The sequence below is a fragment of the Pseudopodoces humilis genome, chromosome 2, assembly GCF_049639895.1.
Source record: "Pseudopodoces humilis isolate 2021_Gansu_Grassland_sample_001 chromosome 2, ASM4963989v1, whole genome shotgun sequence".
Lineage (NCBI taxonomy): Eukaryota > Metazoa > Chordata > Aves > Passeriformes > Paridae > Pseudopodoces > Pseudopodoces humilis.
Window position 1 is genome coordinate 2089756 of NC_142201.1, and position 25144 is coordinate 2114899.

The window sequence follows — 25144 nt, forward strand, 5'->3', positions numbered from 1 at the left end:
TGCAAAAATCAAACAGTGTGTGGATTTCTTTAAACAATCCTCACTGTCACATTGTTTTTCTCCAGATAAATCACCCTGTTATTAAAAAAAAACTGTATTATTTATAAAGCATAAACATTCTTAATTTTAAAATTTTTTTTATGTTTGCCCTGGGATTTATAAATCATAAACATTCTTAAATTCTTATATTTAATTTTTTTTAAGTTTGCCCTGGGCTTCCTCATGTTTCATGTAGAACAAGGCAGAGCTTCAAACACAGAGTGCAAATAATTTGTTTTTCTAAAAGACAGGGGGAAATACTTAAATAATCACATGATTCCAGAAGTTTGGACTTCATAGCAATAATAATGGTAATAAAATTTGGGAATATGATGAGGGAAGTTCCCAGAGAAGCTGTGGCTGCCCCTGGATCCCTGGAAGTGTCCCAGGCCAGGTTGAACATTGGGGTTGGAGCAGCCTGGGAGAGTGGAAGGTGTCCCTGCCATGGCAGGGGTGGGATAAAGTGATTTTTAAGGTCCTTTCCATCCCAAACCATTCCAGGATTCAGGAATTAAGAGGTGACTTAATTACTGTGTGTCCAAATTTCCAAAGAAACAAAATACTGGGAACTAAACTATGGATTTAGGATTAAAAAACCCCAAATATTTCAAGGACCAACATCTGTGGATTGAAACTACTAAAGCTCAAATCAGAATAATTCACACATTTTTAACTGGGGGTTTGATTAGCCACAGGAAAAATATTCTGAGGGAAGCAGTGATTTCTTCCAGTTTTGACATCTCCAGATCAAGGCTGGGGGTCTTTGTAGAAGAAAGAATTTAGGCAATGGGAAGCTACTGAGCTCAGCACAGGAGTAAAAGCCTTTGATGAGAAAATTTAGGACAGGAATAAGGAAAATTATTTCAGATTTTGGTCCATTTTATGTGTGTTTTGTATGAAATTTTGCATGGCAGAGGAAATTAATTGGTAAAAACCTCAAAACAGCAGTATCTACTTTGGATTCCTAGACTTGGAGAAGATATTTATATTCAATAATTACATTATATTTGCATTAAATATTATATTTAATATTAACACTTAACATTATTTTCAATATTTATATTTAATAATTTATATTTAATAACCTGAACCACGCAAGTTACTCCTCTGATTTAATTCTCCTTCAGCTTTTAAGTCTCCAGGTGAATGAAAACCATAAACCCCATCAGCTGTGGAGGATTTGGAGAGCTTCAGCTCAAACCTAAAAAGTCTTTAATCTGCTTTTTACTTGCATGACCAGCATAGAAAATGTAAAGCAATAGGTGCAAATCCCTTGCTATGAGAGAAGCCAACAGCTGAGGGTGTTTTGGGTGGGGAGAAGGAATAATCTCCCTCACATAAACATTAAAATTTGGGAATGGCTCAGCAAATCAAACTCAGACTCACCTGAGTCTTCAGGCAAACTTGGCTTTATTTGTAACAAAACAAATCCATTCTCTTCAGCTGCAGTGGGTTAGCAGGGAAAATAGGAAAGGGGTAAAATCAAAGAGGAGAATATTTTGATACCTGTTCCAAGTTGTGAGTGCTGGCTGTGCTCAGATCTCAGGTGACTTCACTGCTAAATTTTGCTTCAGGTATTTCAGGTCAGCAGCACCTCAGTGTGTTTGGGGTTGGTTTGGTGCCTGTGAGGATTCAAGCTGGAGTTTCACACTCCGTGTTCAGCCTGGCTTTGCTGACATCAGCCTTCCTGGTCCTCTGTCCTAAACCAGGATGAGATAAAAGCGGTGTCTGAGTCCTGCAAAGTTATGTTTGTGACTGACTGGAGGTTCCTCCTTATTGCAGGACAGCTGCCAGGTGCTGGTTGTGGTGCCCTGCCAAATTCTGGCTCGTCATGGAATATCCTGAGTGGGAATAATCCCTCAGGATCATCAATCCCACCCTGCCCTGCCCAGCTCCCCCAACAAGCCCAGCCTGGGCATCCCTGGATGCTCCTGGAGCTCTGGCAGCCTCGGGGCTGTGCCCATTCCCTGGGGAGCCTGGGCAGTGCCAGCAGCCTCTGGGGAAAGAAGAGCCTTGCCCTAAAAGCCAACCTAAATCCCTGCTGGGCCAGCTCCAGCCTCTCCCTGCTGCTGTCCCTGTGCCAGGAGCAGAGATCAGAGCTGGCCTTCATGGAAGCTGCAGCCCCTGAGGAGTTTCCCCTCAGCTTCCTCTGCTCCAGCTGGACATTCCAAGTGCCCTCTCCTTGTGTGGCCCCTCCAGACCCTTCACCACCCTTGTGTCCCTCCTTTGGGCACTCTCTGGGAGCTTTTCCATCTTTCTTCTATTGTGGCACCCCCAGCACTTGGGCTGAGGCCCATCAACAGCAGCTCCAGAACTTCCTGCAGGTCTGTGAGGAGTTTGCCCATTTCCTCTCCTCACACAGAACTTAAATCCAAATATCCAGGCCAGTCCAAGCCACCAGAGCTCAGCAGCAAAGCATTTTGGCTCTGGCACGGGGAGGGGACAAGGCTGGCAGGGGTTTGGGTTTGTGACCCGATGCCACCAAGTGCCCTCTGCAGAGGTGATGAGCACTTTGGATGAGGATGAAATTGGGGTTGGATTTCAGGGACTGGGTGCTGAGGGCTGCTCCAGGATTATTGATCACATCCAGTTCCCACCAGCAGGGTCCTTGAAGGGAAAACCATGGAATGCCAACAAAAGCTGGGATGAACATGATCAACCAGGACCTTAAGGCCTCAAATGATGTTACAATCAAAATGTCTGGGTTGCTGCTCTGTCTCCCTGTACCAACTATTCATGCAGAAATCTTTGTTTCCCAGTGCACAACACAGAGTTTAAAGCTTGCAGCAGAGCAGCAACACTTCCCAAACCATCCATCTCTTGTCCTGGCAGCTGCTAAAAGCAAGAAAACAAGAAAATAAAAAAATATTTGCACTGCAGGTTAACCAGAACAAGGAATTAATCAATGCTGCCCTTCCATGTGTGTTTGCAGTCAGACTTTGTGTGTCTCTTATTGCTTTCAGATGCTTTTCCTGGGATTTGAAAGCTTTAAAACACATCCATAGCTTCCCAAATTTTGCTGACTCACGCAGCGAGGCGCGGCACGCTAAAAGCATCTTAACATTCCCCAGAGCAGGGAAAGAAATGTGAAAATTCCTGCAGCCATCCCAGTTTTCTGCTAACAACTGGATAATTCTGAAATGATGAGTTACAACCTGATGGAAGCTGCATGAGGAATGTGGAATACATTATGTCAGCCTTTCTCCACTTGATGCTTTAAGGGCTGTTTCCCCCAGCTAAGAAGCAAATCCCTGTGCAGACTTTTCCTCCACCCTCCCTCCCATCACATTTAAAGGAGGGAATAGAAAAATTTTGCATCTGGCAAGATGATTTTTACATGAATTTATGAAGCACATGGGCAAAATACCAACATTGAAAGACATTTTAATTTTCATTAATTTAAAAATAGTTTACAGGAGAACCATTACTGATGGCTTAATATGATCCCATTACCATTGTTTGTTTTCTTTAAATCTGAGAAACAAAGAAACTATCATTTTATAAATTATTAATTGCAAATTATAATTATAAATTTTGCTGTGGAAAGTGGAAAAGAGAGAAAATTGCTGAAAACTCATTAAAACATCTCTTTTCATTGGTAATTAACAGTAAAATATACCAAAGCAGAGTGTCTCATACTATAAAAATCTGTTATTTTGCTTTCCTGCTGAATTCCTTCCCCAAGAAAACTTTGGAAGCTTCACTTAGAGGAGCGAAGGAGAATTTTGGTGTATGTCAGTAAATGGCTGAGTTTGGATATGACAGCAATGATAAAAGAGAATTTCCCCTCTGCAGCACTGGCAGGATTCCGAACACAGGCAGGAAATAGAACAAACTGCCCAAATGGGGGGGAAATTTGGAGAGTTTGTGCAAGTTTGGAGCTCCAGGATGGGTTGAAAACAGAACTGGATGCTTTTCTGCCACAGCAAAGCATTACCAGGGAAAATCAAGGTGCCCCTTTTGCCAATCCTGGATTTCCACCTTCTAGGATTATCTCAAAACCATGTTTTGCAGGCAGCTCTTTCTGTATGAGCCCTACATTTCTTTTCTGGTTTGGAATTTGGTGTCACCCTTGTTCAGAATTAAGGGATGGAAGATGTCGCGTCCTGTATCCTGCTCAGCCAGGGGAAGAGAAGGTTCCAGGAGACCTCAGAGCCCTTTCCAGTGCCTGAGGGGCTCCAAGAGAACTGGAGAAGAAATTTTCATGAGGGCATGTGAGGACAGGACAAGGGGGAATGGTTTTAAACTCACAAAGGACAGGGTTAGGTGGGATCTTGGGCAGGAATTGTTCCCTGGCAGGGTGGGCAGGGGCTGGGATGGAATTGCCAGAGCAGCTGGGGCAGTGTCCAAGGCCAGGCTGGACATTGGGAGCACCTGGGACAGTGGGAGGTGTCCCTGCCATGGCAGGGCTGGCACTTGAATGATTTTTAAGGTCCTTCCAACCCAAACCACTCTGGGATTCTGGAATTCTTCCTGTTTCTCACAAATCCATAACTTTGTGTTCACCAGAGACAAGCTGAGATCCTCCCTGGGCTGTTTGGGACCCAGATGCTCTGCAGATCCCACCAGAAAAACAGCAGAGCACGTGTGACTTCCTAGAGCAGAGCAGATCCAACAAAAATAACCAACTAGAAGGGACAAAAACGTGCAGAGTGTCTGGGGGATGGGCAGGGAGGCATTATCCAGACATGGATTTTTGTTCTCTGTGTTTCCAGGGTAGAACAGTCCAGCAGGGACATGGGGACAGTAATTATCACACAGTAATTATCACACATGGCCTTATCTCCAGAGGGAGGCAGCAGCTCCAGGCAGGCACAAGGTGCACAGGAGGGAAGGTGGAATCAGGTGGCCACTGCTCTAAAAATTCTTGTCTTTTCCATTTTCCATCTCCTCCACTAGAGCTGGAATTTGGGGTTGCACCCAAGCTGCTCTGTGGAGCAGCCACAAATCACTGCCTGTGCCAAGAGCTCCCAGTTTTAATGCTTCTTTCCACTTTTTTTATTTTTTATTTTTTTGTGTAGTGCCAGATGAGATGTCCCATTCCTAAAGCAACACATGGGCAGTTTTAGGAATATTAATTTATAAAGTGGTTCTGCAGCAGAGCAGTGTCATATTTTGCTAATGTCAAAATCTGGAAATGGGAGATAAAAGAGCAGCTTTCACCTCAGAGGAAACAAAGGCATGAGAGGTGAAGCTGTGGGGAAAAAAAATTCATGGTGATCTTTTTTTTCTTCTCCTTCCACTGAGCAACCATAGGGTTCTGCGACTGTTTTCTGTCAAAAGAGATTAAAGATGGATTGGAAAGCAAAGATGGATTTCAGAGTTGCTCCTCTAGGGATGGGCAATGCTGACTTCCATAAACTAAACCATAATTTCACAGAAATGCTTGGAGAATCCTGCTTGGCAGTTGTGCAATGGGAGTGAACAAATGCACGAATTTTTTATCCAAAATATCCAGAGTCCTTTTCTTTACCATAACATTAATTCTGTTTATGGGAGTAGGAACATACAAATCTGTGAAATAGAGAAAAGCTGGTTTATTCTTGCCTTAAAGTCAAACTGCATTGCAGGATTTGCTAATAAAAGAAAAGGGATTAATGGAGAGGACACACTTTGTAGAAATGGTGCTCTGGGAAAGAAACACAACTTCTCTGTGTCCACACCAGCATGGATTTTCTGTGTTCTTACTCCCAGGTCATTGTGTTTCAGCTCTGGGAGGGTGTTTGGACAAATCTGGGCTGGGATTTGAATGAAGCCATTTAATTTCTGCCTCATTTATAGCTTTTACTGAATTTACTCAGCTCCATCAGTTCAGGAAGGGAGCTCTGTAAGCTGAGCAGGCAATAGGGAAATAACGATTCAAATAGAAATAATTGTTAGAACAGAAAAACTTTGATGAGTCTGGTAAGGGAAACATGGATTTGGGTAAAAAATAAACAGTGGTGCATTTGAAATGGGCACCCTGGACATGGACATGGGCCCTGATTTAATGGAATCACAAAATCATGGAGTGGTTTAGGTTGGAAGGGACCTTAAAGCTCATCCAGTGCCACCCCAGCCATGGCAGGGACACCTCCCACTGTCCCAGGTGCTCCCAATGTCCAGCCTGGCCTTGGGCACTGCCAGGGATGGGAAATCTAAAATAATAGAAATAAGAAATAGATATAGGAATAGGATTAGGAATAAGAATAGGAATAGAAATGGAAAGGGAAATAGAAATAGAAATAGAAATGGAGATGGAAATAGAAATAAAAATAGAAATGGAAATGGAAATGAAAATGGAAATAGAAATAGAAATAGAAATGGAGATGGAAATAGAAATAAAAATAGAAATGGAAATGGAAATGAAAATGGAAATAGAAAGAATAGGAATAGGAATAGGAATAGGAATAGGAATAGGAATAGGAATAGGATAGGGTAGAATAGGATAGGATAGGATAGGATAGGATAGGATAGGATAGAATAGAATAGAATAGAATAGAATAGAATAGAATAGAATAGAATAGAATAGAATAGAATAGAATAGAATAGAATAGAATAGAATAGAATAGAATAGAATAGAATAGCTGAGCTGGAAGTGACCTACAAGAATCACCCAGTTGCAGCTGGAATATCTCTGCAAGGCTTTCTGCTCTCTTTGGGATTATTTTGGTTCTCATCCTTCATCAGCTGATGTCTGCAACATGTCGGTGTCACCTTTTCTCTATAATGAATAGAATAGTTTATACATAGGATTTTAAACATTTTATAACACTCAGAGGATAGGTGTTCACATCACTTCCAATGATGCATTTAGATTATTAATATTCCTGAATAATTAGAGTGGCCAAGCTTCAGTTATTAAATGAATATTCACTAATAATTAAGATGTTTATTTTCCTTTAGCATTTCTTACATTGTGGTTCATGCATAACATTTGATTATTCATTATTTTCTCTCCTGACTTTCATATCTATGTGCTTAACCCACAGATCTCCTGACCTTTAAGAACTGGCAGCACTTCATTGGGTTTCTTTCTTTTACCTTCTTGACAGCCCAAATTCTCTCTGGGCTCACACATTTGCTTGAAAGAAACCCCAGTGACAGAAATAATTTTATACTAAATCTAGATGCTGCATGTTGTTACTTTTTTATTTTTTTTTTTCTAAACTTAACTGTGATTTCTCCTATTTTAATATTCAGTGTCTCCCTCTTTGTTTGCTAAACCTCTCAGTACCCCATTTTCTACATCACCTTTGTTGCATCAGCTCCAGCCTGGATGAGTTTTGTTTTCTCCCGATGGATGTGGCAGCATCCAACAGGATTCCAGGACTCTATTTCCCATTCAAGAAGTTTTACAGTTACAAATTTAATTCAGTTCTTTCTTTAATTTCAGTTCAGTGCTTTGCTGTCCATTTCTGCTGCTTTTAGGGGTACTGAGGGGGGAGGTCACACTGACAAAGTTAATATGAAAACTAATTAATTATGGATATTAATTCATAGTCTTGCACATCCAGGTCATTATGGGAGGGGTTTGTGTGCATTCCCATCCCCACAATGTATAAATTTGTATTTCAAACTCTGCAGTGGATGTGGCAGCTCCTTCAAGTGCCAGCTTTTCCCCATAGAGATCTAATTTTAATTAGAGAGATAAATGGGAAATTTAAATGCTCAGGAAACATTTATTTCCCCTCCTTTCTAAATCCCTTTTTTTGTGGTTGTATCTTCAGACCTTTAAGCCCAGGATTTAATATAGAGAACATGTTGGTTCCAGGCAGTCGTGTGGTGCTCAAACCACTGCAGGTGTGTGGCCAGGAGGGGTGAACTGGGTGATGGAGGCACAAAAATCAGGAGTAAAACTCAGCAGTTAAATCAAATTAAAGAAAGTTCCTGGCTGATGATAGTGGATTTTGGTTAAAACCCTGTGGGGAGTTAGGACAAAGCACAGAACTCTTCTGCTTCCCTGATTTTCCTATTCACAGCTGGACCAAATGGGTTTTCTTCCTTGTCCTAAAATAGTTCTGCCAAACTGCAACCTTCCATAAAAAATCAGAATTATTTGTGATGTCTGAACCATTATTGAGAGTAATTACCATTACAGATAATAATGTCAGATTATATCAGAATATTCCTGCCTCATATCCACAGCAGAAAGTCTGTGTACACCTGAGCAATGACCTTTAAACCTTTTTGAATGAACTTTAAACCTTTTTGGAGATTATCCATGAAGATATTTGTTTAAAAACAACCCCCCAGGATAGTTTTGGAAGTCAGGTCATGACACTGCACATGGAGCCCAGAAGGTCTGGGCACGACCTGTTGGAGTCTGAGACACAGAGTGTGTGTCCTTGTCTCTGAGATCCAGAAAAACACTGAATTTCATACAGCATGAAAATTTATGAGCATGTTTTCATGGTGACACATGAAAACAACTGTTAAAGTTAGACAGAAAAGCTGAAAGTGTGAGTGTGTAGAGTAGAGAGTTTTCTTAAGTCACTGGGTGAAAAAGTTAAAGTTTAAAATAGTTTAGAAAGCAGAAGACAAGATGGAAGGTTTAGAATGTTGTTTCTTTGCCTTCTTTCTTCCTCATGTTCTTCTTCTCGAGGTTTTTGGATAATAGTGAGTGATTGGATAGAAAATGTCACAGTGCAGCACTCAGGTGATGGGTCATTGGGTCATTAAGAAAAATAATTTACATGTCTATTTTTAATTGGGTAAGAATGAGTATAAAGATAAAAGAACTGAGTGGTTCAGGGCCGTTTTGTGCCTTCAAAGCCAAAGTGAGGCACAAGTGAGGCCATTCTGTACCATCAGAAGAAAATGAACCAGATTGAGGTGAATTAAACTTGTGCAGAAAGTCTGGAGAGACCTGCCAAGTTTTGTGATAACATCCTAATAAACACGAGGAACAAAATCCCAACAGGCTTTGGAGTTTGTGTCCTGACCCAGAGGGCTGTGATGAACGGGACTCCCCGTGAGGGAACATCCCCAAGGAGCTCAGCTCAGAGCAGCTGAGAAATCCAGGAGTGAAAAGAAGTGCAGAAGAAGCACAGCAGCCAAATTGAGAGAAAAAATAAACAAAAAAAAAAAATTTAAAAAACATTACACGACCAGCCAGGTGCACTCAAATTATTCCAAACCCACGGAATTCTCTTGTTTCCCATTCTGTTGTGATTTTGGAGATTCCCCTCATTTCCCTAGGCTCCAAAGGATGCTTTTCCTTCCCTTTACCCAGCAGAACTGGTGTCAGCTGTTTAGAAACAAGGGAACTCCTTGTGGAGGGTGGTAAAAGCAGAAATTTGAAGACCTAATGGTGCAGAGTTGTCCAAATTTCCCAGGGAATCCCAACAGGGAGGTGAAACAAATCCCGAGGGCAGGGGTGGGAAAGGAGAATGGCTGATTTCTGCTTCTGCCTAAAGTTCAGATATCAACACCTCTGGGAGAGTTATGGGCAGATTTGGGATCTTCAGGAATAAATCAGCAGCGTGCTTTGTGCTTTCAGAATATGAAATCGAGAGATCCTTCTTCCTGAGGATGAAATGTGTCCTAGCCAAGAGGAATGCAGGGCTGACGTGCAGTGGCTACAAGGTAATGTTTATAAATTACTTTTCCAATATTTAACAATCGACAAGCTTATTTATTTAGGTGTTTGTTTTGGGGTTTTATTTTTACATATCTGTAGTTGAGAGCAAAGTTTGTGACAGAAAGAATCAGAAAAGGTCCCCAAACTGCCCTCAGTTTTTCAAATTTAGACTTTGTGGCACATTCCCTCACCTTGGTCCCTGGGAATTATATCTGGAGCCCAGCCCTGGAGCTGCCAGGAGAGCACACAGCCCGGTCTTATTCCCCCATGGAATGGGGAACAGCTGAGGCAGGAGACGGGAATTTGGAAATTTTCCACATCCCACCCAGCTGCACAAGGCACCTCCTTGGCCTCAACACTAAAAAAACCCAACCACTGCCATCACCTCAGGGTGGAATTGTACCAAACCAGCAGATTCTGTTTATAAATCTCACAGTTTGTTCGATTGTTTTTATTTATGACACAAAATCAAAACCATGACAAATGCTGAGTTCATAAAATAACAGCTGTCATTTGAGTAGCTTTTATTTTCAGACATGCAGTAGCTTTTATTTTCAGATTTGCAGGTAGTTTTTATTTTCAGGTCTGCAGTAGCTTTTATTTTCAGTATTACAGACAGTTTTAATTTTCAGATGTGCAGTGGTTTTTATTTTCAGCTTTGCAGCAGCTTTTACTCTCAGATTTGCAGTAGTTTTTATTTTCAGATGTGCGGTAGTTTTATATTCATCTTTACAGGTAGTTATTTTCAGATTTGCAACATCTTTTATTTATTTTCAGCTTTGCAGTAACTTTTGTTTTCCAATTTGCAGGCAGTTTTTATTTTCAGATGTGCAGTAGTTTTCATTTTCATCTTTACAGGCAGTTGTTTGTTTCAGAATTGCAGTAGCTTTTCTTTTCAGATTTGAGGCAGTTTTTGTTTTCAAATGTGAAGTAGTTTTTATTTTCAGATTTGCAGGCAGTTTTTGTTTTCAGATTTGCAGTAGTTTTTGATTTTCAGCTTTGCAGTAACTTCTATTTCCCAATTTGCAGGTTTTTATTTTCAAATGTGCAGTAGTTTTCATTTCCATCTTTACAGGCAGTTTTTATTTTCAGCTTTGCAGTAGCTTTTATTTTCAGATTTGCAGTAGTTTTTATATTCATCTTTACAGGCAGTTTTTATTTTCAGCTTTGCAGTAGCTTTTCTTTTCAGATTTGCAGGTAGTTTTTATTTTCAGATTTGCAGTAGCTTTTATTTTCAGCTTTACATGCAGTTTTTATTTTCAGCTTTGCAGTAGTTTTTATTTTCAGATGTGCAGGTAGCTTTTACTTTCAGCTTTACAGATAGTTTTTCTTTTCAGCTTTGCATTTGCTGCTCTTTGAGCTGCCTAGGTTAACTCTGCCCCCACCAGGGAGGGTCATTTTCATTCATTCTGGTGAGGATTCATTCAGAGTCCTTCAAAACCCAAAAAAGCAAAGCCTGGAAGAGGAGCAGAGCTCTGCAGGAATGTGCTCAAGGTGCAGACATGGATCTGTTTGCACTCTTCCCTACCTGGCTGCACTGATAATTCTTCATTACACTGAGCCCTGTTTGCTCAGCTGCTCCCCAGCAAAAATGGTTCTGTCCCAAAGCTGAATCTGAAATCAGCTAAAGGAGTAGAGCTTGCAGTCGTGGCATCTCCACGTGGCTTTGGGGGGTTTTTGGGTTTTTTAATTCCCAATTATCACTGTTAATCAGAGGCATCACTTTCTTTGGCTCACTATTAAAAGTTTGCACAGTGAAAAATCAAAGGATTCTTCTGTCTGGAGAGATGTTGGCCGAAATTTATTCCATTTGACTGTGCTTAAAGTCAGGACTTAATTTTTAAGAAATCACCTCATTAGCTGAAGCACAGAAAAAACTCATGGACCAAGTGATGGGGGAATTGAGAATCTGCTGAGAGATCTTCTTACTGTGCTTTGGCTAAACATTTCAATCCCTGCAGAGGAGGAAGGTTAAGCAGGAGGAGCCCATTTCCAGGTGATGTTTGGTACGTTGTTTAGAGCACTGAATACACTGAAAATTAATTCCTTTCAGTTAAAAGCCAGTCAAACAGAGAAATTCAGCTGAAGGATGTGATATTCCTGCTCCTTGGACCAGAAAATTGGCAGGGGCACTGATGATTTCTGAACACCAGCACCACACTAAATAAATCTTCTGGCCTGGAATAGTCCCCAGGTTACATTTCGCCCTCCCCTTAGCTGACACTGAATTTTTACAGTCTAACACTGTCATTATCACCTCTGTGAACAGCAATTGTACACAAGGATCCCGAAATCTGAGCTCAGGACCTTGGGTTTGGTCACAGGTCAAAAAAAAAAACCAAAACAACACTCTGAACTTGAGCAGAGAACTTAAAACTCATTTCTTGTGCATTTGCATAAACATCAGTTAATTTTTATTGCTTTGTGATGCATCAATAACCACTAGGTTTTTCAAAAGCCTTTTTTAAAGTGCTTTTATTTACATCAGATTAATAACTTGTTAAAATGTTTTTATTAATATTTATATCATATTATATTATATTATATTATATTATATTATATTATATTATATTATATTATATCATATCATATTATAGTATATTATAGTATATTATAGTATATTATATCATATCATATTATAGTATAGTATAGTATATTATATTATATTATATTATATTATATTATATTGAATAATAACTCGTTAAAATGTTTTTATTAATCTTTGAGTGTGTGTGGGAGAGAGAATGACATTTAAAAAAAAGCGATTTCCAGATTTTTTTTTTTTAATCAATGAACAGAAATTCTGGCTGTGTCTACAAGAAATCTGTATCAAGGAGATTAAAGAATTAATTAGGAAGCAATTAGGCAGTCCCCAGAGAGGAGGTGCTTCAATACTGGATTAACCACGTTGTCAGCAAACACAAAACTGCGCTTACTGAGTCTTAATCTCTATTTACAAATTAACAGCAATCAACAGGCAAAAATTTAATGTTATGGGGGAGTGTGTGTTTATCAGCCCATTGAGACTGGGTGGGCAGCAGCTCTGGGGCTTTTCCATCAGATCCTGAGGGCATTTTCCCCTTTTTCCAGGTGATCCACTGCAGTGGCTACTTGAAGATCCGTCAGTACATGCTGGATATGTCCCTGTACGATTCCTGTTACCAAATCGTCGGGCTGGTGGCCGTGGGGCAATCTTTGCCTCCCAGTGCCATCACTGAGATCAAGCTCCACAGTAACATGTTTATGTTCAGAGCCAGTTTGGACCTAAAACTGATATTCCTCGATTCCAGGTAAGCAGCTCTTTCATCTCTGGCATCGAGCGTCCACCTAAACTGCCGCGGTTTCCCAACGGGGCAAAACACCCGTGAAAAAAATTGAGCAGTCCAAAATAGATCTGGAACTCAGAGATTTCAAAGCCTTTCAGGCAGGGGGATAGACCAGACTTTGTCTGGAATGCCAAGAAATAAGAGCCTGTCCAATTTAAGCTGGAGTTTCCTGCGCTTTTAGGGTCAGCTAAAAGCTTCTTGCTGTGAGGATTGGTCACAGGAGCAGTGATAGTTTTTTACCTGAAAGGACACAAATTTTACCACACAAAGCCAGCAAAAAGGAAGGAGGATGTACCTAAAAGCCCGAAAACACCAACCCCAAAAGTGGAATACTGAGGTCAAACCAGCTGGGGATACCCAGAAAGCTTTTGAGAGAGCAGTAGGGAAAGAGAGTTCTGTCTTTTAGTGTAATGCTCTAACCTGAAACCAACACTAATAATGGGGTTGTTCAAATGGAAATGAATTCCATTGGCTGCTACACACAAAAACAGGACCTTCTCAAACAAAATTTTGGGAAGAGCAGCTGAGGAAGGAGAGCCCTGCCTTCACTTCAGCTGCTGGAGCTCAGATGAGCACAGAACCAGAACTGAAATTAATTTCTCTGGTTTTGGAGCAGGTACCTTGTAGGATACAATACTTTATCCAGTGCAGTCCAGGAGACCTTGAAGGGAAAATCCCAAACAAACAAACTATTGGCAAAATGATCATCCTTCAAAACTCCTTTCCTGTGTGTCCCACATTCCCCATTTTCCTGACAGGCTGGATTTGCAGGGAATACATTCATGTGGTGAATGTGGGAGAAAACCTCTGTATCCAACAGAGCTGAGGTCCACCATGCAAGAAGAGTCTTTTCTCCGTGCTCAGCCCAGGAGACAGTGGCTCCATCAGCTGCTGGGACACAAAGAATTCGTTGTTTCTGGAACCCTTCCTGATTTTTTGGCATGCGTCGCTTTGTGCTGCGGCTACAAAGGAGCACGAGGGGTTCAGCAACACGTCCTTGCATGTGAGGAAAAGGGAATGATGTGCCTGGAAGGAGCTGCCTGGAGACAGAAGTGTCTTCAAAAGCCACAGAGCAAGCAGAGGTGCTGACAGGAGCAGGGATAGACCCAGAGCTGTTGCAGAGCTATGTTTACCAAGGAGCAGATGGGTGTCATCCACACATGGGACAAGCAGGGGAATTCAGCTTCACCAAAGCCTTTTGCTCTCCCAGCTGAGCAAACCAAACTGTATTTGCTCAAAACAGGGGCACGTTAGGAGTTAGGAAAAATTGGTTTCAGGCTTGGCTCTGGTTTCCATGCAAGGGGATGGATCTTGAGATGTAACCGTCACAGAAGACAGCACGAAAGCCGTGGGAAGGAGCAGCTCAAAATCCCTTTCTAGACACCTGACACAACATAAACCACACAGAAGCTGGTTCACTGAGGTCACTGGGAGGAGAAGACAGTCACTTCCCTCCAAAGTGAGCTGCTCTCTCTGATTTTCATGGCGCATTCATTGCCAGGGGGTTTAAAAAGCCTTTGAAGAGCTCAAGAGACCAGAACTGATCACTGGGGTGACACTTCCTTGTGTGTCCTGTCACCTGCACAGCACAACCTGGAGTGCCCAGGCTGGTTGAAGGATTGATTTGATGTCAAGGAAGTAAAACAGCTAAGTTTATTTCCAGAGTCAAGCTTTCCCAAAATTTGGGTGCCCTAGGAACAGTCAGTGATGGCTTTTTTTGTCACCATCTTCAAAGTGAGGCTGCACCTTTGGGAAAATGAGCCCCTGGCTCGGGTTTGTGGTGCTCTGGTTGGGTTTGGATGAGCTGTGTCTGTACTCACCAAAGGGGCAGGATGGAGCTGCCAGCCTGGTTTGAAGTGCACTGGAGTCAGAAGGAGAATTGAAACCTGAGCAGGATCTTCCACCAGTGTTTTGTGATCCTGCTTGGCTTCAGTGAGGATTTGGGAGGAGAACACCCTGCAGAGGAGAAACACAAACCTCTATTCAAAGGCATTTTGATGTTGTTGTCCTTCAGAAGAATCCAAGCCCTCACCCCTCTCCAGCAGAACATCCTCAGTCCCTGGGGTCCACTGGGCTGGCAAGAGTCAGGGTATGAGTACAGAAGACGCACAGTAGTCACAAAATTTTTAAAAAAACACAAATCAAAATGTACATTATCTGCAATCCCACAAGGACAGGCATTGCTTGGGACCCCCTGTTCATTTCTGTGGACACTGCTGAGCTCTCTCTGGTGCTGTGCATCCTCTCCAGTGGTAAAGTTCAGACCAGGAACATCCTTTTGGAGTCTGGGTCCTGACCATCCCCGCTCAGTTCATGGCATGAAGAGGCTTGGGACATTTAAACTGGATTCCTTCAATCTAAACAGGAGGACAACCTCCAAGAGCACCCCTAGGACTCCAGTTTTAATAAATATTTCACTCCACAGGCCTAGGCTAGAGCTAGGTAAAACTTTAATTAATTAAATTAAAATGTGCTGATGCATCTGCTGCGGCAGGAGTGGATCCTCAGCAGGGACAATTTTACCTGCTAAGGGACAGTGTCACTTGTTCATGTGCACATTCCTTACTGATCTGCCTTTTTTAGGCAAAGAAAGCCCAGGACATCACAAAGCCACCCCAACACCCCTGGGTACACAAGCCACAGTCTGGCTGAGCTGCACATTGTACTTGAAGGACTATTTTTCCCTCAACTAAATAAAAAAAAGTCCATTTGAAACATGAGGTTTGACTCTTCAGGTTTGACCCAATGGAAGTCTGACCTCTGAATTTGATTCTTTAACATCTGCAGAGATGCTGCTGTTTTGAATTCGTTCCATTCTTCTACTTCTGGGATTTTTTAGGTTTTTTTTGAAGTCTTGCCTCAGCTTTCCTTTCCTCACCCTGTGGTCTTCACACCTCCTTGTCTTTCCACATTCTCAGCTGGAATAAGCTCCTGCTTTTTTCTCCTGTTAGGCACCAGGCTGGAGTTATTCACAGGCCATGATCACATGTGGCCCAACACACCTTCTACACTCGTACTTTTGCAAAAGCAAATGAAAATGTGTCAGCAGCCCACAAGAGAGGTTTTATTGTTTCATGAGCAGCTCCTCCAGTGGAACTTTGTGCAAAGGATCCTGCATGGCAGTGGCAAAAGCCCAAGGTGGAAATCAGTAAAAGAGCTCTTTTTCCTGCCTGGGTGTACAGGGGAAAGCTGCACCTTGCTCTGGCTGGGCTGAAAGGGTTTCTTTTCTTGTAAGGGTGAGGTTTCTGTTTCCAAAACTAACATTTCGTCCCGCAGCTTTCGGGCACCGTTTTGTTGGCACAATCGAATGTTGGGTTAATGAAACTGAATATTCCTAGAGATTTTGTTTATTGCAGATTTTTCCTTTCCCAGGGTTACAGAATTAACTGGATATGAACCCCAGGATCTGATAGAAAAAACCCTGTACCACCACGTCCACGGCTGTGACGTTTTCCACCTGCGATACGCTCACCACCTGTGTAAGTACCTGGGCTGGGGGCACAGGAGGGGCCTGGAGCTGCTGGAGAGAGCCCAGAGGAGGCTCCAGGATGAGCAGAGGGATGGAGCAGCTCTGCTGGCAGGAAAGGCTGGCCCAGCTGCCATTGTTCAGCCTGGCCAGGAGAAGCTTTGGGCTGAGCTCAGGGTGGCCTTGCAGGGCCTGAAGGAGCCCCAGGAAAGCTGGAGAGAGACAATTGCCAAGGGCTGCAGGGCCAGGAGCCAGGGAATGGCTGCCAGTGGCAGAGGGCAGGGCTGGATCTTGGGATCTTGGGCAGGAATTGTTCCCTGGCAGGGTGGGCAGGGGCTGGGATGGAATTGCCAGAGCAGCTGGGGCTGCCCCTGGATCCCTGGCAGTGCCCAAGGCCAGGCTGGACATTGGGAGCTCCTGGGACAGTGGGAGGTGTCCCTGCCATGGCAGGGGGGGCACTTGGATGATTTTTAAAATCCCTTCCAACCCAAACCATTCTGGGATTCCATGAAATACATTGATTGCAGTGAGAAGTTTTGTAGACAACAATAACCATGCTGGAAAGCAGAAAAAATTCTTTCCAAATCTTGACTGGAGACAGATTTTCAGAAGTTCTTGGCTATCACTTAAGGAAACCATTCATTGTGTAAATAAGCTGGATATTCAATATGCTGGGCTCCTGAAAAGAATAAAAAAAACAACACCCAAACCAAATTATCTGGCCAGTTTTATCTTTGTACTTAGGGGATCCAGGCTATTTTAAATATTTGGAAATTATTCTGGATGGTGAACTCCTAAAGGAAAACTAAAAGAGCAAGTAAAAAAGAGGGGAAAATCTGAACTTCACTAGCCTCTGTTGTTAAAACAAAAACTATGCAGCAGCTCTGCATTCCTCTGAAATATGTTAGTAATAATCATCCTGTGTTTGAAGGGAATGCAGTCCCAAAAACTCCTTGGAGGGACATTCATTAATAGCATGTGGATGAGGTTTGGAGAATGGATTGTCAGGAAAAAAAATGACACATTTAATAATTTCCCATCTTCCAACAGTCACTAATCATATCTTCAAACATCTGGGTCTGGGAAGGAGTTCATTCAGTAGCACATTAATTTGAAAAGCAAATTGAGGGAATGGCTGAACTCTGGATTTGGCTCTGTTTGCTGCAACCCGTACGAGGCAAAGATGACATCCAAAAACCAGTGTCAGGGAATTTTTTTTCCAGATTGCTCCTGTAGGCTGGAAGCAGCCAGAGTCAAATCCTTCTTTTAGGCTTCCTTCTTCTCTTAGTGTGTGCTATTCACGAGGATCTGGAATATCAAGGAGGTTGTAGCTGTGTTTGGCAAGTCCAAGGTGAAATTCCAAGTGCTGAATTCCACCGGCGGCAGGGTGTGCTACACCTGGGAAAGCAAAAGCTGATCTTTGCAGCCACTTCAGATTTACCAAAACATTGCTGAATGTTGATTTACCAAAACATTATTGAATTGGCCCATTATCTCTGGGCCACTGAGAACTGGAAAAAAGAATGAGCAGGACACATGGAATACCCTGTCAGGGACACCCTCTCTGTAGCGGTGACATCTGCTTGTGGGTGTGACTGTTGACCTGCTCAAAATAAACTCAGACTGTTTGAAATACCTTCATCAACCAGCACAGAGATGATGCCACCACAGCCACAATCACCCCTGGAAAACAGTTTTAGAGCAGCAGGGTGGATAATTCTGTGGCTGCCAGTTTGATCCATGTACGACTGGAGTTTTAAATGAAGAGACAAATCATGTTCACCGAATTACCCACCACATCCTTCCACAAGGAAAAAATAAAAAACCCTCAGCCAAATGGGATACTAAGAGCAGTTCTGTAGATTAAAGATAAATTACTGTAAACTTTAAAAACAGAAGAAAAATGCGAGCCACGCATAGGAATTTATGAAAGCAGATAAATCCCAAGAAGCGCAAAATAATGAGTAATGCTTGGGCAGCAGTGGGAACAGTGCAGGGTCATGGTTGGAATACCAAGTAATGGGAATTATTAAACCAGATGTAAAGTGCACAAAGTCCCTCTGGGGAGCACTGTGAGAGCTCCCCCAGCATCCATCAGCAAATGTCTGAAGAACACGAACAGTGAAAGGTTGGCAGGTTTGTTGTACCATTCTATACAGAAATCTGATGATGAAGTGTCACCTGATGCAGAAATCCAAAGAGAAACATCTTACACCTAATAAGGGTATTAAGGGGGGGGAAAAAAAATATAAGCAGCCTTAAACTAGGATAACCATTTGCTTTTTTTAAGAGGAAAAACAATCCCAAACTGAAGAGCTGAAGCAGCTGAACTCAGAGTGAGGCAGCACAGAGAATAAAACAAAGGAAACAGTGAGGGGAACAAGTTAGGAGGGATAGAACAAGAACATCAAGCTGGGAGGGAAATGTAGATGTGAATATTTGCCTAAGGTGTGCTGGCAGCAAAGAGAATTTCCTGCTTGAAACATTTGATTGGTTTCCAGCTGCAGGAAAACACTTGTGGCATTTGAAGCAGCGTTATTTATTTCTAGAGCCCCACAGTGTTTGCCCTGAAATGTGGCCACACAAATAAGGAGGCCCTGCACTCTAAAATACAGGACAGAGTTCCAGTAAAGACAAAATATCTTTGTGCCCTCAGAGAAATCCCTTTGTTTGCACCATTGTGAGGGGGACTTTGGGCATCCCACGTGTTGCAACATCCCTGCTCTTCCCGCAGGAACTTGAACAGGATTCAGGTCTCTGTGCCTTGGCCCAGCCCAGCCCAGTCCCCACCAAACCCTTCTCCTGCTCCCTGGAACTATTTCTAGGGTTATTTTATAGAGAAGCACAATTCCACCATCTCTGGTGTTGGGTCTGTCTCTGCTTTGCCAGCACTTCTGGCAGAGCAGCATCAGATTTTAAGAAGTCCAGAAAAAAAAAAAGGATCTGCTGGGCACCGTGCCTTGCCCAGGGCCCGGGCCCATGCCATGCCAGGGCAGCTAAAACAGGATCTGCTGCCAGTGTGGAGCCAAGAAATCCATTTATTGGAGTGGTATCCTCCAGTGCAGGCTGGGAACTCCTGGCCACACGCCCGGGAGCCTGGTGGAGCCTTTCAGAATAGTCCTGTCCCACAGCCCAGAGCCTTTTCCAGCTTCCCGGTGAAGCCAGGAGCGAGGCACAGCCCTGGAACACCCAGTGACAGAGGGCACATCCAAGGGCTGAAGCCACGGAATCCTCCCCTTTGGACTGCAGCAGAGGCCACCAAGAAGTCTGAGCCTGCATGGATTGTCTGGGTGGTGGATTTGCCTCACTCCCATTCCTGAGGTTTCCTTTTCAGCATCAAACAGAGCACAGAGCCAGATGGAAGCTGACTTCGCTGGCTGTCTCAGTTACTGTCCCTTAGCCAAGGTCAGACTTTCCCCAGACTGCTAAAAAAGCAGGAGACACAGAGTCCTCCCCCATCCCCGGAGAAATATTGGTTAATCCATATAATTAGGAAGGGAAGCTGAACACTGTAGCTCTCAGTGGTTTTCACATCTTTTCAAACACTGTCTTAACTGCAGAGCTAAAACGGGGATTTAAAAAAAAAATCAGTGGGAGAGGAAGAAAGCCAAAACCAGTCCCAAAGCACACGGAAGAACTTTGTTATAGTTAGTGATCCGTGACAGCATTAATTTCTCTTTCAGAAGACTGAGTGTAGCAAAGCATTTTGAACTCAAGGAAAACGTGCTCATTAAACTAGCACAAAGACCCAGCTCTGAAAAGCCCAGACCACGTTCCAAAAATTACCTGTTACATGGCCTGTGCTAAAACATAAAGAGCATTTCCTGGAGTGGGACCATTTGGATTTTAGAATGAATAACCAAATCATAAAATCACAGAATGGTTTGGGTTGGAAGGGATCCTGAAGATCATCTCATTCCAGCCCCCTGCCATGGCAGGGACACCTTCCACTATCCCAGGGTATTCCAAGCCCCATCCAACCTGGCCTTGGACACTTCCAGGTGTGGGGCAGCACAGCTACAGAGCACCATCCACAATTATAGAACACTAAGAAATAATAAAACTGTGGCATAGAGACAATTATCAATATTTTTAGAACAGACTCTTTGAGTAGCCACTCCAAGACTTTCAGCTTGCAGTGATAAACTGCACTTGAAAAATACAAATGTCTTTATATTTTCTTGGTGTGTTTACATACTTACAGGCACACTCCTCGTGATTTTTTTAACTCTGTGTTCATCTGCACCACCCTGATCCTGTAAGGAATTCCATGTGGAAATGCAGGAGTGGAAGGAACAGCAGCAAGAATGAGGAAAAAGCTGATATCTAAGAGAGATTTGAAACCCTCAAATAAGGGTGGCTTGGTGACATGGAGGGTGGGTTTTCGAATGTCCTGCAGGATCATGGAATCATGGAATGTCCTGAACTGTGAGGGATCCACAGGATTATGGATCCAGCTCCTGCTCCTGCCCAGAGCCCCCAACAAGCCCAGCCTGGGCATCCCTGGATGCTCCTGGAGCTCTGGCAGCCTCGGGGCCGTGCCCATTCCCTGGGGAGCCTGGGCAGTGCCAGCAGCCTCTGGGGAAAGAAGAGCCTTGCCCTAAAAGCCAACCCAAATCCCTGCTGGGCCAGCTCCAGCCGCTCCCTGCTGCTGTCCCTGTGCCAGGAGCAGAGATCAGAGCTGCAGACAGTTTTAGGTGTTCATTTTGTTGCCTTCTGAACACACAGGCACCTCATCCTGAAATGGAAGAATTGGCACTTCCAGAAAGACCTGGCAATTTTGTAAGAGCCTGATTTTCTTTGGGAGATAAACTGGATTTGAAGGAAAGTTTCAATACTTTGGGATGTGCAATGGATGGGAGAGGAAGCAGCCCAGAGAGGTGACCCATACACTCCAGACTTTGGGGAGACCCCAATGAGTCCTCCGGTGCCACAAGGAAATGGATGAAAAGGAGGGAGAGAGACTTTTTGTATGGGCAAAAAGTGACAGGACAAGGGGAATGGTTTTAAACTGAGAGAGAGAAGGTTTAGATTCCATTTCTTAATCATTTTTATATAAAGGAATTTCTGCCATTGCCCACTTTTTTTGCACACAATTTGTGCAGCGAGTTCAGTCCGTGATTCCCTAATTTACAATAAATAACTGGATAGGAGAGTGAGAAGATGGAGTTTCCCAAAGGAATGATGCAAGGCCACACAAAAAAAGAACCAGCTTCAAAGGCTGGGCATTATCTTCTAGTGAATCCTGAGATAAAGGCCTGGCACTGAACCAGAAATATTTGTGGCTGGATTAAATATTTAGAGATGCTGCACAACTCCTGTTACAGCACAACCTCCTGCCAAAACATCCTTGTTCACAGAGGATCCAAAATAGCTCAGGGAGGATTACATGGCTGGTGAATTTATCAGATATCTGATTCCCCTCTCTGTCCTTGTCTTTGTTTGGGTGCCTCACAACCAAAGAGTTTTTTAATTTCACCTTTTTAAATCAACCTTCAAGATAACAGAGGAAAAAAAAACATCACAGAATAAAATACATCGTAAAATACATGATAATCTGTCAAGCCGTGAGAGAAGTGCTTCCAAGTAATCCAGAAAAAAATCTCAAAATCACAGAATCCTCGAGGTTGGAAGAAACTTTCAGGATCATGCAGTCCTCACCCCAAACCCTGTCCCCAAGGGCCACATCCAGACTCCTCTGGGACAATTCCAGGGACTCCAAACCTCCCTGGGCAGCTCATCCCAAGGCCTGACCGCTCTTCCAGGGAAATTTTCTTTCCCAGTCTCCAACCTGAGCCTCCCCTGGTGCAATTTGAGGCCATTTCTCCTCCTTCTTTCAAAAGAATTACATCCAATTCAAAATTCTTTTGCTGCCTTGCACTTTTCTTTTGCAGTTAGAAATTTTAAAGCAGTGTTTGTGAAGAACGCGACCTTCCCAGAGAAGAAGGAAGACAAAACTTAGATGTCTTCAAATTGTAAAGAAATAATAATGTGGTGTTATGAATCTATAGAAAGGGGCAGGATAGATAATTTTGCAGGGGTTTATTTCAAGTTTATTGGGAGGAAGAGGAAGGAGGGTGTTAGGACATAGGTTGGACTCAATAACCTCAAAGGCCTTTTCCAACCTCATTAATTCTGTGATACCGTGAGAGACAAAATCGCTTGGCTTGCAAATAAACCTCTCCAGGAAGTGGTCATGAGTCCCAAAAAAACCATAAAATTTTAAAATTTTGTTTTCCTTGTGTTCACAGTGCTGGTGAAAGGCCAAGTGACCACCAAGTACTACCGGCTGCTGTCCAAGCAGGGAGGCTGGGTGTGGGTGCAGAGCTACGCCACCATCGTGCACAACAGCCGTTCGTCACGGCCTCACTGCATAGTGAGTGTCAATTATGTCCTTACGTAAGTCCAAATACTTTGTACCATTACCTGTTATCACTAATTGAGTCATTAATGATTAAATCCACCAAGTTTTCCTGGCTTGTGTCTTCCGGTGTCGTTCCGTGCTCGCGCCTTGCAGCTTTCCCTGTTGGTACGATCCCGTCTCTTTAGCTGAGAGATAACATTGTTATATTAATTATGTTAACATATATAATTATATTAATTATAATCTCAGGGGGGACCTCATTCTCTGCACAACTCCCTGTCAGGAGGATCAGTGAGGAGGGGTTGGGCTCTGCTGCCGTGTGCCAAGGGAAAGGAGGAGAGGAAATGGCCTTAATTTTGTCAGGACAGCTTCAGATTGGGGATTAGAAGGGTTTTTTTCCTTTGAAAGAGCGGTCAGGCCTTGGAATGAGCTGGCCAGGGAGGAGGTGGAGTCACTGTCTCTGGAATTATTCAGGAAGAGTCTGGATGTGGCCCTTAGGACAGGGTTTGGGGTGATGCTGGTGCTGCTGGTGACGGTGGGACTGGTTGAGCTTGAAGATCTCTTCCAGAGTTGAGTATTCCGTGATTTTCTGATCAAAACCAACCTTGCAGCTTGTGGGGTTTAGTTAAAAGCACACACTGCTGACAGGGGAGGAACATTGCTCCTTTTCCTTTCCTCAGGGCTGATTGTGAGAACCAGGGCAGAGACCAATTCCTGACAGAGCAGGAGACAGATTAATTGATCTCTGTCTTTCCATGATTCCAAACCACAGGGAGCCAGGGATGGCTGAGGGAAGAGGACAGCTCAGGCCCAGAGAGAGGGGACACTCCATCCAAAGGTGTTTATGTGATTCCCAGTGGAATTTTTTGCATGGGAATGAGGTCACCCCATAAGATTCTCTTCCTCCTGACATCCCCAGACTCGGTGAAAATCTTGGAAGAGTGAAAATTCAAGCCTTGTGAACGCTAACATATTTTTACAGGAGTTAGTTTGGATTTTTCTGTGTTTTTAATTTACTGGCTTGTTCTTTTGCAGAGATATCGAGTACAAGGAACTTCAGTTGTCACTGGACCAGGTTACCATTTCCAAATCACAGTTTTCATGCAGAAACTCAGTACCTACCTCTCAGGAAACAAGGAAAATAGTAAAACCCAAAAGTAATAAAATGAAGGCAAAACTCAGAGCAACACCTTACCCACCACAGGTAAAATTTCCAGCGATATTTAATTACCAATTGTTCTCACACAGTGCTTGGGACACTGTAGAGATAATTCAGGACTGAATTTACTATAAAACAGACTATAGGATTGTCTACCCCAGGAAATTCCTCATAAAGCAGGATAAAATTAGACCCTTTTTAAACTTGGGGTGGAAAGTACAGGTAGCACAAACCAGCTCTGGCAAGTGATGTAAAAACCTTTGGGGTGTGGAGTGCGTGAAGCACTTTAACCACGACGCCCTTTCTTGACAAAAAAAAGAAGAAAATCCTGTAGTTGGAATTGTGCTGTGAAAATTTGTGCTGGTGTAGAATGTCTGTCATTTACTGTTGGTGTGTGGAGTTCTTCATGTCAGGAGGAATTTCTTCCTGGAAAGGGAGAGGGTGCTCAGGGCTGCCCATCCCTGGAGGTGCCCAAGGAAGGGCTGGATGTGGCATTCAGGGCTCTGGGCTGGGGACAAGGTGGGCATCGGGCACAGCTGGGACTCCATGGGCTGGGAGGGCTTTTCCAAACATAATCCTGGGATTCTGTAAAACTGAACTGCCAAAATGATCAAATCAAAGTAGGTTTTTTGCTCCCAAGTGAAGGCAAAGTCGTGAAGAGAGGAACTTTAAATGCACCGCTCAGTCTGTCCCTTGAGCCAGCGAGGCTCTGGGTGCCTGTCTGACATGTTCTGTACTTCCCTAAAAAAGTTCCTCCTTTAACTCTCTTCCCCTGCTCCTTTCCCCCTCTTTCCCCCAGCAATACAGCTCGTTCCAAGCAGACAAACTGGAATGCAGCCAGGTGGGGAGCTGGCGCTCCAGCCCCGCCGCCAGCGCCGCCGCCCTGCAGGAACAGAACTTCCATTCAGAGAGCAGCGAACTCCTGTACGCCCCTCCCTACAGCCTGCCCTTCTCCTACCACTATGGACACTTCCCTGTGGATTCCCACGTCTTCAGTGGCAAGAAGCAAATGCTGCCTGCGAAATTCGGGCAGGCCCAAGGGGCACCCTGCGAGGTGGCGCGGTTCTTCCTGGGCGCGCTGCAGACCAACGGCGAGTGCCAGTGGCACTACACCAATTCCCTGGTTCCCAGCAGCCAGTCCCCCTCCAAAAGCCTTCCTGAGCAGCCCGTGAACATCATCAGGCACAACCTTGCTCAGAGTTATGAAGGTGGGTGTCGCTCTGAGCCA

At 43.5% G+C, this 25144-nt stretch overlaps 1 protein-coding gene across 1 annotated transcript in view; it reads left to right on the top strand.

Moving 5' to 3' along the window:
* SIM2 (SIM bHLH transcription factor 2) overlaps positions 1 to 25144 on the top strand; it is a 53852-nt gene that overhangs the window by 20734 nt on the left and 7974 nt on the right. The window contains exons 5-10 of the mRNA XM_005526563.2: positions 9521 to 9606; positions 12692 to 12891; positions 16300 to 16406; positions 22645 to 22792; positions 23793 to 23961; positions 24716 to 25124. Coding sequence (XP_005526620.1) covers positions 9521 to 9606; positions 12692 to 12891; positions 16300 to 16406; positions 22645 to 22792; positions 23793 to 23961; positions 24716 to 25124 — 1119 coding nt within the window. The remainder of the gene's footprint in view (positions 1 to 9520; positions 9607 to 12691; positions 12892 to 16299; positions 16407 to 22644; positions 22793 to 23792; positions 23962 to 24715; positions 25125 to 25144) is intronic.